This window comes from Dreissena polymorpha, chromosome 12, assembly GCF_020536995.1.
Source record: "Dreissena polymorpha isolate Duluth1 chromosome 12, UMN_Dpol_1.0, whole genome shotgun sequence".
Lineage (NCBI taxonomy): Eukaryota > Metazoa > Mollusca > Bivalvia > Myida > Dreissenidae > Dreissena > Dreissena polymorpha.
This window is the reverse complement of record NC_068366.1, coordinates 28,300,679-28,316,999: the sequence shown is the minus strand read 5'-3', so window position 1 is coordinate 28,316,999 and position 16,321 is coordinate 28,300,679. Positions and strand designations below refer to the sequence as shown.

General features: G+C 37.2%; 1 protein-coding gene across 4 annotated transcripts in view; it reads right to left on the bottom strand.

Moving 5' to 3' along the window:
* LOC127853335 (tubby-related protein 4-like) overlaps positions 1-16,321 on the bottom strand; it is a 69,126-nt gene that overhangs the window by 49,007 nt on the left and 3,798 nt on the right. For all 4 annotated transcript variants that reach the window (XR_008036572.1, XR_008036573.1, XM_052387771.1 and 1 more), the window contains exon 2: positions 12,861-13,350. Coding sequence is in view for 2 of the 4 variants with exons in the window: in XM_052387771.1 (XP_052243731.1) it covers positions 12,861-13,124 (264 nt within the window). In the remaining 2 variants the exon portion in view is untranslated. The remainder of the gene's footprint in view (positions 1-12,860; positions 13,351-16,321) is intronic.

Here is a 16,321-nt window from a genome sequence, read left to right as displayed (position 1 = left end):
GACCTAGTGACCTAGTTTTTGATCTAGCATGACCCAGTTTCCAACTTGATTGAGGTATCATTGGGACAAATCTTCTGACCAAGTTTCATCAAGATCAGACAAGAAATGTGGCCCTTAGTGTTTACAACCAAATGTGGATGGATGGACAACGGACGGACGACAGACAAAGACCTAAAAAACAAGATGGCCCTAGATCGCTCATCTGAGGAAAACTGGTATAATACATGAACAGGAGCTCCGACAAGCTCTTTGTAATATTATGTACATTTTGATTCAAGATGGCTCATATACAAATAAAACCTGATCACATCATATCAATTGTATGGCTATACTCGAATCGACATTCTAGAGCACAAACAGATATGACCTCTTGACTGTGTTTTGACCTTTGTCAGGATATTGGTTGGAATAGCCACATATATTTTCGTAGTAATCTTGATAGTAGTGGTAAATAAATACCATTTATTGGGTCAGTAAATAAAAGTAAGCATCTGAAATTCAATGTTTTTATAAACTTCACATGTATAAATTAAAATCAATAGACGAGAAAACAATGCATGTCTAGAACAGATAAACTTTTCTATCAGAGACCAATAAAGGTTTTTTTTATGATTTGACCTAGTGACCTAGTTTCTGATCCCAGATGATCCAACTACAATCCCAATTCAGATTTCATCAAGATATTAAACATTCTGACAAAATTTTATAAAGATCTGATGGAAACTGTGACCTCTATTGTCTACACAAGGTTTTTCTATGATTTGACCAAGTGACCTAATTTTTGACCCCAGATGACCCAAATACAATCCCAACCCAGATTTCATCAAGATAAACATTCTGGCCAAATTTTATTAAGATTGGATGAAAACTGTGACCTTTTTTGTCTACACAAGTTGTTTTTTAACTTTGACCTAGTGACCTAGTTTTTTGCCCTAGATGACCCAAATTCAATCCCAACCCAGATTTTAACAAGACAATCATTCTGACTATATTTCATTAAGATCAAATGAAAGCTGTGACCTATATTGTCTACACAAGGTTTTTCTATGATTTGACCTAGTAACCTAGTTTCTAATCCCAGATGACCCAAATGCAATCCCATTCTAGATTTTATCAAGATAAACATTCTGACCACATTTCATTAAGATTGGATAAAAACTTCGACCTCTATTGTCTACACAAGGTATTTCTATTATTTGACCTAGTGACCTAGTTTTTGATCCTAGATGACCCAAATACAATTCCAAGCCAGACTTCATCAAGATAAACATTCTGACCAAATTTCATAAAGATTGGATGAAAACTGTGACCTCTACTGCACAAATAAATTGTTGACGGACACACGCACGCACGATGGATGCCGGAAATCAACCGATTACATATGCTCACCGTATCACTTCCTGACAGGTGAGCTAAAAATCACACATAGGTACATATGGACAGTGTGGCTGCTATATGCTGCCTATGTTGAAAAGGGACATCAAAACAATCAAACCTCAAATAAAAATAGCATACAAATTATACACACAACTATACTGAAATATCATGAATAAAAAATGCAGTCCAAAGTGAGTAATGGCGTAAATCATATATTCAATAACAATAATAAGACTTGATAGAGAGAGAACTATACATTATCTTAGTTTAAACCTATCTATATTAGCTCAATAGAAAGCCTAACACTCTCGATCCGTTTCCTGGGACTAGAACCAGTACATGGTGTCAGTGGGGGGAGATCTATAGAATGCTCCCACAGTGGGGATCAAACCTGTGACCTCCAGGTCGCTAGGCAAACACAATATCCACTGCGACCTTAATGTATAACTTAAGGTTTTTCTAAGATTTGTCCTGGTCACCTAAGTGTTGAATGCAAATAATCCAGATTGATCTCAGCCTTGACATGTTAATACAAATATTATGACCAAGTTTCCTCAAGATTGAGTTATAATTGTTGAGTCTAGAGTGGTAGCATGTTTTTTTCTGAGATTTGACCTACTGACCTTGGTTTGGAATGCACCCAGATTCAGCCTAGAAAATGTCAAGATAAACAATGTGAACAAGTTATTCGAGATTGAGTAATAAATATGGCCAATAGATTGGTAACACGGTTTTTCTAAGATGTAGTCCAGATAAACAATCAGACAGAGGAAACCAACTCATTAGTCTAGATATAGTCCAGATAAACAATCAGACCAAGGAAACCAACATATTGGCCTCGATATAGTCCAGATAAACAATCAGACCAAGGAAACCAACTCCTTAGCCTAGATATAGTCCAGATAAACAATCAGACCAAGGAAACAAACTCATTGACCTAGATATAGACCAGATAAACAATCAGACCAAGGAAACCAACTCCTTAGCCTAGATGTAGTCCAGATAAACAATCAGGCCAAGGAAACCAACTCCTTGACCTAGATATAGTCCAGATAAACAATCAGACCAAGGAAACCAACTCCTTGGCCTAGATATAGTCCAGATAAACAATCAGACCAAGGAAACAAACTCCTTTACCTAGATATAGTCCAGATAAACAATAAGACCAAGGAAACCAACTCCTTGGCCTAGATATAGTCCAGATAAACAATCAGACCAAGGAAACCAACTCCTTGACCTAGATAAAGTCCAGATAAACAATCAGACCAAGGAAACCAAATCCTTGGCCTAGATATAGTCCAGGTAAACAATCAGACCAAGGAAACCAACTCCTTGGCCTAGATATAGTCCAGATAAACAAGCAGACCAAGGAAACCAACTCCTTAGCCTAGATATAGTCCAGATAAACAATCAGACCAAGGAAACAAACTCCTTGACCTAGATATAGTCCAGATAAACAATCATACCAAGGAAACCAACTCCTTGGCCTAGATATAGTCCAGATAAACAATCAGACCAAGGAAACCAACTCCTTGACCTAGATATAGTCCAGATAAACAATCAAACCAAGGAAACCAACTCCTTGGCCTAGATATAGTCCAGATAAACAATCAGACCAAGGAAACAAACTCCTTGACCTAGATATAGTCCAGATAAACAATCAGACCAAGGAAACCAACTCCTTGGCCTAGATATAGTCCAGATAAACAATCAGACCAAGGAAACCAACTCCTTGACCTAGATATAGTCCAGATAAACAATCAGGCCAAGGAAACCAACTCCTTGGCCTAGATATAGTCCAGATAAACAATCAGACCAAGGAAACCAACTCCTTGGCCTAGATATAGTCCAGATAAACAATCAGACCAAGGAAACCAACTCCTTGGCCTAGATATAGACCAGATAAACAATCAGACCAAGTTGCAGAAAGATTGAGTAATAATTGTGGATACTATAGTAGAAACACCTTTTTTCTAAGATATGAACTTGTGACATTTTTTTAGGCATTTGACACAGATTTTAACTCAACATAGATATCGTCCAGATTAACATTCTGACCAAGATTGGATGAAACAAATGGCAGGAGTTAACCATCCGCATATGCAGTTTTTCCAGGACCTGGGAGCCTTACAACAATCCTGGCGAAGGCCCTGGACACACAGACAAAAGACATCAATCCCAATAGCTTGAAATGAGGGCTTAGTGCAGCTGGTGAACTAAACATTTCTTCCTCATTCGCATTAGGTTCTTAACAATGACATCAATATTACTCCCATTGATTGAAGAAACCCATCAATCAACAATGCTCAACTGAAAGGAAATTCACTACTGCCGCCTTTCTTCCATTATTTTAGAACTTAACAGTCATCAGAAAAGACAAATTTCTCTCCCAGTGTCTCTATAGCAAATTGTCAATCAATAATGATCCAATTCTTCTTAGATGAAGCACAGAAACTTACTCAATGAATATCTAATGTTCTGTATAAGTCCATGGCCTTCCCAAGGTTATTTTATCATGCGCGTCACTGTGACGCTTGAAATCTGACTTGGACATACCCAAGGGGATGAAAAATAGTATTGCTCTTACATTAAGCTTGAAAACATCGACACACATATTTAATTACTGCAGCAGAATGACAATACTACTGTTTAAGAACAATCATTATCATAGCGATTGTCATTTTGCCGAAAATGATGACAATTTGCAGTCAGACCTGTTGGCGGAGTTTTGTTACAAAATAAAAATAAATATTAGCCAATTGAAATGCTAAATTTTCCCTCGTAATAAAAGTGCAATATGAATGACAATTTGAAACAACAGCCATGCTTCAATTGACAAGATGGCAAAAGGTCTGATTTTTTGAAATCATCTAATAAAAATCTGGATCACAGATGATGATGTCATTATAAACCAGGAAAAATGCATCACTTCATGGCAGCCAGATATTTTATCAGAAAATGTTATAACTTTCCCGGGAAATTTAAGATATTATGAAAACAAAAGTTCTGGACAAGTTGCGTGACATTTGGGTTGAAATGTGATTTCTTGCTTGCTCACAAAGAATCAATAAAGTCAAACAAGAAAAACTGCCTCATCATTTAGCAGTAATTTTGAACGAATTGGAACTAATTTCGAACTTGACATGGATATCAATAGAACAAAATAATTGATTGGCAAAACATATCTGACTTCCAAAGTATTATAAAAGGTATTTAATATTTACGTACTGACCTAGTTTTTGACCCTACATGAGTACAGAAAACAGCCGAGATCTCATATAGAATTTTTTTTATGTAAATTGTTTAGAGCAATTATCAAGAAGATTTGCCATAAATGTCCAATTAATGTGGACTCTAGAACGTTGTAGAACTATGTAGGCCTCTAGAACCTTCACTATGTTTAATGTGTCATTCCACGGCATGCAAAAAGACAATCTAAAAAGGTTCCTATGATGAGATAAAACTATTTATATCTTTACATATTGAGTGTAAACAGGACTTTAATATATGATATACAAAAAAAGACATGCAGACAGATATGTTGTATTGTCATTGGTTGCAACAAGTTATTGTGAAAATATAGCTTTGAATAAACAAGTACCTAATGACACAAAATATTGCACATTACAACCACAAACTTTTGACAACTGAAAACATTTCCAACAGACTTACATGTATTCAAATGTACATATTTAAACCTTAGATTACTTTATGGGCAATATCATTCTCTACTTGAACAACTCAGTTAACCAGAAGGTTGACTCTCTTGTTATTGAGGCTGTATCCAAATTATTTATAAATTACATGGAGAGATAACATTCAGGTAGAGGAAGGCTGGTATTCCATGTCTCCGCGTCCGCGTTCAGTGTCCGCGAAAAAAAGAACTGGTTGAAATCTGTTGAAGCTATTCCATGTATCCACGTTCCGCGTCCGCATTTTTCTTCCACGTATCACGTCCGTGAAAAATCGCTCAGTGAGCGATTTTTGACGGACACGGACGCAGTACACAGACTGCAGTCAACATGAAAGGTCGACTTTCAAGCATAGATATTCATACATGCCATAATTTTTTAGGTCCAATGCGGGACATACCATAAAAAATTGTCGGGACATTTGACCAAAAAGCGGGACACCTAAACCGATCTATCATTCCACCTTTAATATAGTCAGTATTGTACTAACAAAAACTCTTGATACTTTTATTTAAGACATAAAACATCTGATATAAAGCATGAAATCTAAAACATAACAATAACAGTTTTATTAAATAAGACAATAGCAAACAACGAAGATAATATTTATCTTTTTAATAGTACAAAATCTAGAACATTCAACATTACTCATTATATTAATTTCAATGGCAAAGGGGAGGCTATCCAGTAGACTGAAAGTACGGGTTACAGTACACTATACACATCAGTTACACACGGAATGCGCGGCCGTACACATTTCCGAGGTAGGGTTTTGGTTGAAGCAAACCGTCTTAGTGTTCATTTTGACTCTCAACAACGCCTCAACCGTTTTATGTCCCAGATTTTCTCTTTCTTCCTTCTGAATTTTTTTCAGGGCGCTAAAACAACGTTCAGGATCGGCGTTTGAATGCGGGATTGACAGCGCTGCAAATGCAAGTGCAGAGAGTTGCGGGAACCGAGCCTTCTGTAGCGGTGTTTTCATGCTGGCAATGCACGACCAGAAGGGGTCCAGTGCCATTCCCTCAACGTAAGGGGGTAACGCGCTTTCCGAAAGCAGCTGGAAATCGACGAATTCATCATGAATACGATCTGGATTTCCCACACCTAGCCGCATGGACAGCTTGACTACTAAAAACAAAAATGACATTTGTCAATATCGTATTAAGTTCACTATGATGCTTAACGTAATTATTTCTTGTTTGTTTATTTATGGTGTGTCTTTAACTTGTTAAAATGACAATTAATCTGTATCATATCTAAATAAAAAATGTATATATTTATGTATACACCTACCAGACTCTGTCGATGTGTTCTGTCTGTTCTCTGGACGCAGGAAACTTAGGGCCTTCAATACCTCATCGTTGACCGGAAACTTTGTAAGCATTTTCGTGGTCAACTCTACGTAGAACGCCCTCACCTTCCTGTGAACAGTGTTTCAAATTTACACAGGTGTTTCGTGTATTACACATATACGACTTTAATGTGATTATTTACTTATTTTAAGACACATTAATATGCCCATGTTTGATATTCATTAATGAAAGAAAGAATATTATTTGTGTGCACCATTTCAATTAAAAAAAAATGGTTGTGTTAAGTAGTTTTTTTACCTGAAAAAGGATGCTTGGACCTCCAATGGAGCCTCGTCAAGGTAGGTACGTGTGGCGTGGCCTATTGCGATCGTGTCATCATCGTGCTGGTTGTCGCGGGTCTCAAAGTCAACCTTTGTTACGTCTGCTGCCGCCGAGATTACTGACATCTTGACAAACTTTGCCATTGTGGAGCGGATCAGACGATTGATCTCGCTGTGCAGGTATCCCACCACGGCGCTGGCGTGCTGTTAGTCTGTGTTGAATGTGTTCAGCGGCTGGAGAATGAACGACAGGAACCTGAACACCAGCGCTACCACTGGATCACGCAGATTCTCAGAAGCACGGGCGACTCTGTTTCCTTTCTTCTCGACATCCTCGTGGCTTGCAAAGTATGCTTCAAGGGCTGGCCATTGTTGTAAGAAGCGGTCAACACAGGTCAGGAGAGACAGCCAGCGGGTTGAACAGAACCTAACCAGCTTGTATGTCTCGGTGTCTGTAAATTCCCGGAATTCCTGGAGTGCTTGGCGTCGCTTGGAGCTGTGTTAAAAGTGCGTAAACACATCGTGAAGAAGCTCATCAACGGGTACACCTAGCTTCTTTACGCCGTACTGCGTGCACGTACTCATAATGTGACACGGGCAGCCAATATTCACAACATTCGGTACCTTCCCTCGAATGCGTGACAGGACCGAGTTATTATTTCCTATCATTACGGCAGCGTTGTCTGAGGAATACCCGACCACATTCTCCCACGGGATGTTATTCGCCGTGAACACTTCTTGCAGACACATGAACAAATTCTCACCATTCCCCACATTACATATAGGCATGGCGAGGAAGAACGTGTTCACCTGGAGCACATCTGTGTCATATGTCCGGACCAGTATGGCCACGCACTTGCTATCCCCGCGGTCGTTTGATTCGTCCATGAGGATGGAAAACTTCTGCGAGCGACACAGCTGGGTAACTTTCTTTTCCGCCTCTGGCGCCAACACCTTGGTAACTATGTTCGTCGCCTTTGTACGCTTGCACCGGAATTTCTTGGCAACCTCGCTGTCCGGGAACATTACTTTCACCAGGTCTGTAAAATGGTCAGCGACCGCGAAGGGAAGGTTGTGCTCTGCTATAAAGGCACAGAACAGCACCCCTGCCCTGGCAACTGGATCGATGATCTTAGTTACAGGTCTGATCATGGTGTCGATCTTCATCGCTGTCTTTACTGTCGCGACTTTTTCTACATGGGTTGTTCTTTGCACATGCTTAGTGACATCATTACGTCCACCGCTGGCAACTGACACGTCCACGTTAAACAGGCGACAGTACATATACTCCTCGCCCTTGCTGCTCTTTGCAACAAACTCAAACTGTGTCTTCCACGTTTCCTGGCACTTATAGGTTCTCTTTGCCTTCTTAGCAGAAGCACCAGCTTGCGGCTCTGCGGGTCGCTTGGACATTTCAAGCAGTTTTTTGTTACAACAACAAAAACAAATGGACAAAAGAAGTCTATGGATGCTTTACTCGAATGTTTTTTCTCTAATGTTAATAATCATATTTTGTTTTCTTCTTATATACACAGATTAAACTGAATTGTGAATTGTCAGGCGCTGTATTGGGGTAATGTCAAACTGTCATGAATAACAACACGTTGTTTTTATTACAATAACACAAGACAAGATGGGTACCACTTTTACTGTTTGGTGCGATGTTTTTTTAAGCATGTATCCATGCGCAGTTGTTTCTTGTCAATTGTCGCGGCTTAATTGGAGTAAGGTCAAACTGTCATGCATAGCACCTCGTTGTTTTTAGCTTAATTGGAGAAGGGGTCAAACTGTCATGCATAGCACCTCGTTGTTTTTATTACAATTACACCCAATCACACTAGACAGGATGGGTATCACTTATTGGACTGTTTGTTGCGATTTTGGTATATTGCACATTCGGATTATCCCGCTATAATATTGGAACTAAACATTGAATGTAAATGACTCATTAATGCATTAATGACGTAGAGTTAATTTTACAAAACAATTGTTTTGTAAACCGTTTCAAACAAATACAAAAATAAACACATTTTCAACATTTATTTCATTATAATACAACTATCGATAGCAATAAGCGACCACTATCTTAAAGACCACCATGGTGTGAATGCCTGATGAAATCAATAATTAGCCGATAAATCGCTGATAAGGTGTCATAAACAACACTGGTACACACGATAAGTAGAATCGGATTGTTAATTGGGGGCAATAAAGGGATTAGCGGTGGTAAGTGTTAGCGAAACAGAGCTTGAATAGCGAATTTTATTGGGAACCTATAGACCTTACATTGTTTTTTACGAATGTCGGGACAAATCGTCTCACGGCGGGACGGTGGGACAAAGGGTCCAAAAGCGGGACTGTCCCGCCGAGATCGGGACGTATGGCATGTATGTAGATATTAGTGAAAAATTAATAAATTTAGTAAGGGATCACTCTGAAATAAACAACCAATGTATTAAAGAATATAGAGACAAAGACATCGCATCAAATATCTGGCAAAGCATAGCCAAACAAATGTCAACTGATGGCGTTTCAGGTAAGTGAGAATAGTAATATGCGAATATATATCGTCTGCATATTGTACACACTGTAATCGCTTTTCAAAAGACACACTATATATGTCAAACAAGGTAAAATGCTAAAAGAAGTCGCTATTTAATTTATGTTCTTTTTTTGTCTATGCGAGTTCACGTATAAGTTTTGAAGCCTGTCTAATACAAATAAATCATTAATGTTAATCAATATAATTATAAGGTATTTTATTCTAAATAAATAATGACTAGAGATATCTTTAACTATTTTAATTTCATACTTCATTTCAATGAAATAAAAATAAACTGTTGTCAACAAGGGCTGTTTGTAAAACATGCATGCCCCCCATATGGGCTGTCAGTTGTAGTGGCAGCCATTGTGTGAATACATTTTTTGGCACTGTGACCTTGACCTTTGACCTAGTGACCTGAAAGTCAATAGGGGTCATCTGCGAGTCATGATCAATGTACCTATAAAGTTTCATGATCCTAGGCGCAAGTGTTCTTGAGTTATCATCCAGAAACCATTTTTCTAAGTTGAGTCACCGTGACCTTGACCTTTGACCTAGTGACCTGAAAATCATTAGGGATCATCTGCGAGTCATGATCAATGAACCTATGAAGTTTCATGATCCTAGGCATAAGTGTTCTTGCGTTATCATCCGGAAACCATTTTGCTATTTCGGGTCACCGTGACCTTGACCTTTGACCTAGTGACATGAAAATCAATAAGGGTCATCTGCGAGTCATGATCAATGTACCTATGAAGTTTCATGATCCTAGGCATAAGCGTTCTTGAGTTATCATCCGGAAACCATTTTGCTATTTCGGGTCACCATGACCTTGACCTTTGACCTAGTGACCTGAAAATCAATAGGGGTCATCTGCGAGTCATGATCAATGTACCTATGAAGTTTCATTATCCTAGGCATAAGCGTTCTTGAGTTATCATCAGGAAACCATTTTACTATTTCGGGTCACGGTGACGTTGACCTTTGACCTAGTGACCTCAAAATCAATAGGGGTCATTTGCGAGTCATGATCAATGTACCTATGAAGTTTCATGATCCTAGGCCTAAGCGTTCTTGAGTTATCATCCGGAAACCATCTGGTGGATGGACATACGGACCGACATGAGCAAAACAATATACCCCCTCTTCTTCGAAGGGGGGCATAAATATATAGGAAATACAATGGCACATGTCCAGTTCCTATGTCTGTGTTTCTGTCTACTAACATGCAGTACTGCTGCAGCAGTCATTATGAAAAATGTCTGCTCTTCTTATATCAACATCAAAGTTCAAGTATCACCACGTTCCAAATGAGCTTTTTACACGGAAAGGCTAAAATAATAAGTGGATGCATGGAATAGATACTCCATGTCTGTATACAGAACGCGGACACAGAAAGCAGACGCAGAGCGCGGACACGGATGCATGAAATACCAGCCGAAGGCCATTTTACAATTTCAAAACAGACATTTCACAAATCGAACACAGCCACAATCCTTGACATTCACAGCCATATTTAACTGTAGAACTCGGACTTTTTTGTCTCAAAACAGTAAAAATACACGGCCATTTTACAATTAAAAATTACGGTTCATTTTAGTGTAATCTCTGTCATAAGTCAGGGGTTTTTTTTAGAAAAAGGGGAAGACGCTGGACGCTGGGTAAAAGGGGAAAATAGAGCGTGAAAGAGACATATTTGGGGGAAAAATAAAAACTGTTCATTTCAATGTCTATAACTCACCTACAGACTAAATGTTTATTTTTAGAAAAAGAGGCATGTCTCTGACCTTTTTTGTTCTTAAACACATGAACAAGTATGATATTAAAGTCAAAGTCCTAAATAAAGTTGCAGGGGTAGATCTAATAATGGGAAATGTTTTCAACTGGGGCCGGGGGACGATGTTAATATTGTGATTTCAATTTCATGATGAATGGGTAGATGATTTAGATCTGCTACAGTATTGGAAGGATAAGGTGCGGCAGCTGCCGATTATGTACTTTCACTTTCACAATGTTCGATGTTTATTACATGTACCTCCGAGTTCTGCTGGGTTTCAACGGTTTTTGATGATTCATTCTTAGAAAATGCGTCGACGCAATTAATATTTTCCGAGTCCGAACGTTTTATTTCGTTCGTGTATGAACGCCAATTGTGAGACTTTTTTCTGTTTTAAAGTTTATATCTTGGCTTTCACATAACCCGGATGAAAATTCGACTGGTTTTCGGTAATTAATTGACGAAACGCCATTCTCGCGCAAGACCGGAATCCAGTAAAATAGTCCCATGATTAATACGATAAGTTGCCCGGTTTCCATTACGTAATTTAAGAGCTATATTTAGAATCACTGGTATTCCCAGGTTTGAGTGTTCGTCGGGAGAGAGAGAGAGAGAGAGAGCGAGATCGTTGTACACGGTACAAATTGGATAAGTGTCGACTTCCCAAAAGAAAAAAACATTTCTTTGAGGGTAAAATATTATATATTGGTAAAAAATTACATTTTTGGAGGGGAAATTGTATTTTTAGGGGAAAAATTCTGGTAGGGGAAGACGCCGAATATCGGTGTCACTTTCTTAGTAAAAAAAACCCCTGTAAGTGTACGTATGAACGTAAGTTTTGTTCAAATAATGTAGACACTCAACAAAACATTAACTCTCAAACGTTGTGCTTACATCATTCAAGCATCTTATTTTGTAGTGAGAAATCATATGGCTAAAACACAGTTACTTATCCAGGGGTTTTTTTAGACAAAGGGGAAGACGCTGGACGCTGGGTGTAAGTGTAAAATAGAGGGTGAAAGAGACATATTTGGGGAAAAAATAAAAACTGTTTTAATGCTTTTTTCATAATTTAGTACGTTTGACAAGATTATTTTGAAATAGAATTGAGATATTATAATCATGAGACACATCTTTCTATTAAAAGCCTAGTTTGGTGGGGGAAGACGCCGATTTTCGGCGTCTGTTATATAAGGTAAAAAAAAACATTCAAATTTATAATCCTGTACAAGGGCAACAAAATATACACATAATTATATGCGTGTTTAGAATCTTCATAAATAAAAGCTTTTACCATTTTGAAAGTTCTAAAGACAATTGTGGTTTACTCTTATTTAAAAACAAGACTATAATAAAGTTGTGGTTCAAAACTTTTGTACAAATGAGAATAATTCTGTGTGTGGATTAATCTATGTATGAACATTATGGCGATGTTTGTCCTCAATCATGATGAAATTATAACAGACAGTTGTTATATCAACAAATGCATCTTATAATTTGAAGGAGAATCCAACAGCATGCAAATTAAAACATTACCTTGTAATGCAATATATTTGTGAGACCATTTGCAAAGGATTTTGGTAGCATAAGTAAACGTGTTAAAATAAATTACTGCAAATTGTATATTTCCATGAATTAAAAGTCATAAGTTTTAATCATGAAAATACAGTTTCCCTCACCTCCAAACGGCAATGTTTTCTATGCCCCTGTAAATGCCAATTTCCTACTCAGCTAAGAGATCAATAGAACAATTGCTGTGACCAAGTTTCATGAATATTGTACTTGAACTGTGAGTTATTGAAAACTGCGCCTAAACTACCAAGCATTTGTTGTTCTTACCGGAGAGCGATGACCCCTCAGGTTGAAGTTACATCTTTGTGGAGGCTCATACTTGTTACAGTGGCTGGTTGTGAAGGTGACTCCCACAACGCCCTTATGGTTGCCACATGCCAGCCAGCCTTCACTGTAGTACTGACCTCTGGACAGCTTCCATGCACCAGTAGTGTCCCCTGATGGAGAATCTGGCACCTTCCCCATCCAGGATAATGAATGAATGACGCATTCTGTTCTTGATGAAATATTCTGCTCAAAATGTAGATGCATTGTAATCGCTCTTTCTCTATTGCTGTTCAATGTCCACTTTCATTTGCATCTGGCTGGGATTTTAAAAAGAGTATGAAATCCTCTGCATATTTAAATAGTGCTCACACATCACTGTTTTATAACATCAGCATCAAAGAAGAAATCTCCTTACAAGTGTCAATCAAGAAGCCTAAACTTGGACTGTACCCAGCTGTTGAACACATATCCTCACCTCCACAGCCAACACCTACAAATAAAATGGACATTGATGGATGATCCACAATCATGACAATTGTAGGACAGAGAAATTTAAATTAAAAAGGGCCTAATAATAACCCTTGGCCACTAGCATCATTATAATAATTTTTTGCTTAAGTGTTTCCAATATTTATAAGTTTTTGTTCATTTGCCCAATGATACGTTTTTTCCATCTTTGGAAAAAAGGCCTCTCATTTTGAGAGAAAACAGGCCTATGAATAAAACTTTATGGGAAAATATCCTTGGACATTTTTGGGGGGAATATTAAAAACCACAAGAACCTTGTTAACATGGCCATCCCCACCAAAATGTGTTTGCTTGTATGAGAACATTTGTTTTAGAGAGCAGAATAATATTTTTAAAACATGGCACCTGTGTCATCTGTGATAAAACAGATACAAATTTACTATGAAATTAAATAAAGGGAGATAATGCAAAAACTAAGGCCGATAGTTATGGTTCATGTTCACTGCACTTCTCCTAGTTCTCATCTGTTTATATTTGTAGTTTCAAGTAAATCCCTTCAGTAGATTTAGAGCTATACTCCGGAAAAAAATTACTTTGAAATTAAATAAAGGGAGATAATTCAAAAACTAAGGTAGGCAGAGTTATGGTTCTTAGTCACTGCACTTCTCCTACTTGCCATCTGTTTATATTTAAAGTTTCAAGTAAATCCCTTCAGTAGATTTAGAGTTATGCTCCGGACAAAAATTTACTTTAAATTATACAAAGGGAGATAATTAAAAAACTAAGGTAGATAGAGTCATGGTTGTTGGTCACAGCACTTCTCAGAGATGCCATCTGTTTATATTCTAAGTTTAAAGTTAATCCATTGAACAGATTTTGAGTTATGCTCCTGACAAAAATTTACTTTGAAATAAAATAAAGGGAGATAATTCAAATCTAAGGTAGACAGAGTTATGGTTCTTAATCACTGCACTTCTCCTACTTGCCATCTGTTTATATTTCAAGTGTGACCTTGACTTTGGACTTATGCGTGCACAACATTTCATCTATGTATGTCACTTCAGCAACATTATTGGAAAAGCAAAACGCTCTCAAAAGTGTTCAGGATTCATTCTTTTATAATTGAACTTGCATTGCCTTAGGACATAAAGACCTTTTTCTTGCACACAACACACTGTCTCACCATCATGCTGAACAGTTATTTGAAAATACATTAATGCTGGACAGTTATTTGAAAATACATTACTGCTGGACAGTTATTTGAAAATACTTTAATGCTGGACAGTTCAATGCTCTGCATAAGCTGTACCAGCAGTTCACGTTCACGGGATGCCTGCCCTACAACTTGATACATATTAGTATTTAAACCAGCATATTCAAATTGGGAAGAATTTAGCTCATGCAACAGATAAATTGTTCAGTTATTATGCCATCCCTATCAAACACCTGGGATTAGTGTTTGTAAGAACACTGCTCACTATATTGATCATCAGAAAATCAATAGCTTCATGAGAACAACTGAGTCACACAAAGTCATCAATGTTTTGTTTTGATAGTTCACAGAAAACTCCTGTGCAGAAAATAAAACAGATATGGTTGCCTATTCAATAAGGTTAACCCTTTGCATGCTGGGTAATTTGTCATCTGCTAAAATGTCATCTGCTGAATTTCTAAAATTAGCTTTTCTTCGATTTTTTTTCAAAGAATACTATCAGAATAGCAAACAGTTTGGATCCTGATGAGACGCCATCCAAACTGTTGCAAAGGCCTTCAAAATTTGGTTCCAGCACTGAAAGAGTTAACAATGTTTCACTATTGCCATATAAGTAAAATTGCTCCGACCTTGAAAGCCATGTTTTTCAATGAACCATTACCATATTTTTGTTTTAAAAAATCATTGGTTCATGCTACTCATGGTACCAGTTTTGGTTAGAAAATTATTAACATTATTTCAAATTTCGTAACCCCTTGTTGTAAAAAAATTCATAAAAAAATATTTTTCAAAAAAATCCATTAAAACAAGAAGAAAATGCATTCTTAAATCTTAAATATTATTCCTTCAAGCATTTTACATCAATTATTTATGTTCAAAAAAATCTTTGGTTCATGCTACCTTAGAAAGGCATGGCAGTTATCCTTATATGTTTATACTAAAACCTTGTTTTTAACTCTTTAGAATCCACATTTACTTTCAAATAGTCATGAAATATGTCTATATTTGACTTTAAGTGAGATCTGATCACCATTAAAGGGATCTTTTCACAGATTTTAGCATAAATTGAAGTTTGTCATTAACTGCTTTATATTGATAAATGTAAACATTGGATCTAAAAAGCTCCAGAAAAAAAAGAAAAAAAAAAGAATAAAATTAAAGAAAGAAAAAGAGTAACCCTCAACTGGGCTTGTGTCACTAACCCCTGTGGTAAATGTCTAACGCTTAGACCACTCGGCCATCCATGCTCATACTGAATGATGTATTTTATACTTTATATAAACAATCCTTGTAGTGTCACAAAATATAACAACAACAACAGAACTCTCCAAACTATTTAAGCATTTTGTGTTGCCACACTTAATAATTTTCAGGATTTTAAATTGTCAAAAGATGCATAATTAAAATGGATATATTAGAGCATGGTAAATGTTCGGTATTGCTGTTTCCTCACAAATATCATTTGCGAATCTGGAACAATTTTTTTAATTTTGTCAATTCACCAAAACGTTAAATGGTCCCTTTAACTAACTGTGAAACTTTCCTTAACATGGTCTATACTCCTCATTGGGTATTTTCCAGACAAAATTTATGTTGGGACAGATTCCATTAATGTACACATTCAAGGATAACACTTTGATTATCCTAGGTTCTTTCCACACTTTTAAGTCACTGGACATTCGCCCAAGGATAAAGAGGCCCCTGAAATCCACTTTTTTCTGCAAACTACTACCTATCCCAGGGGCACAATTTAAAACAAGGGACAAAATTGTCACAAAAC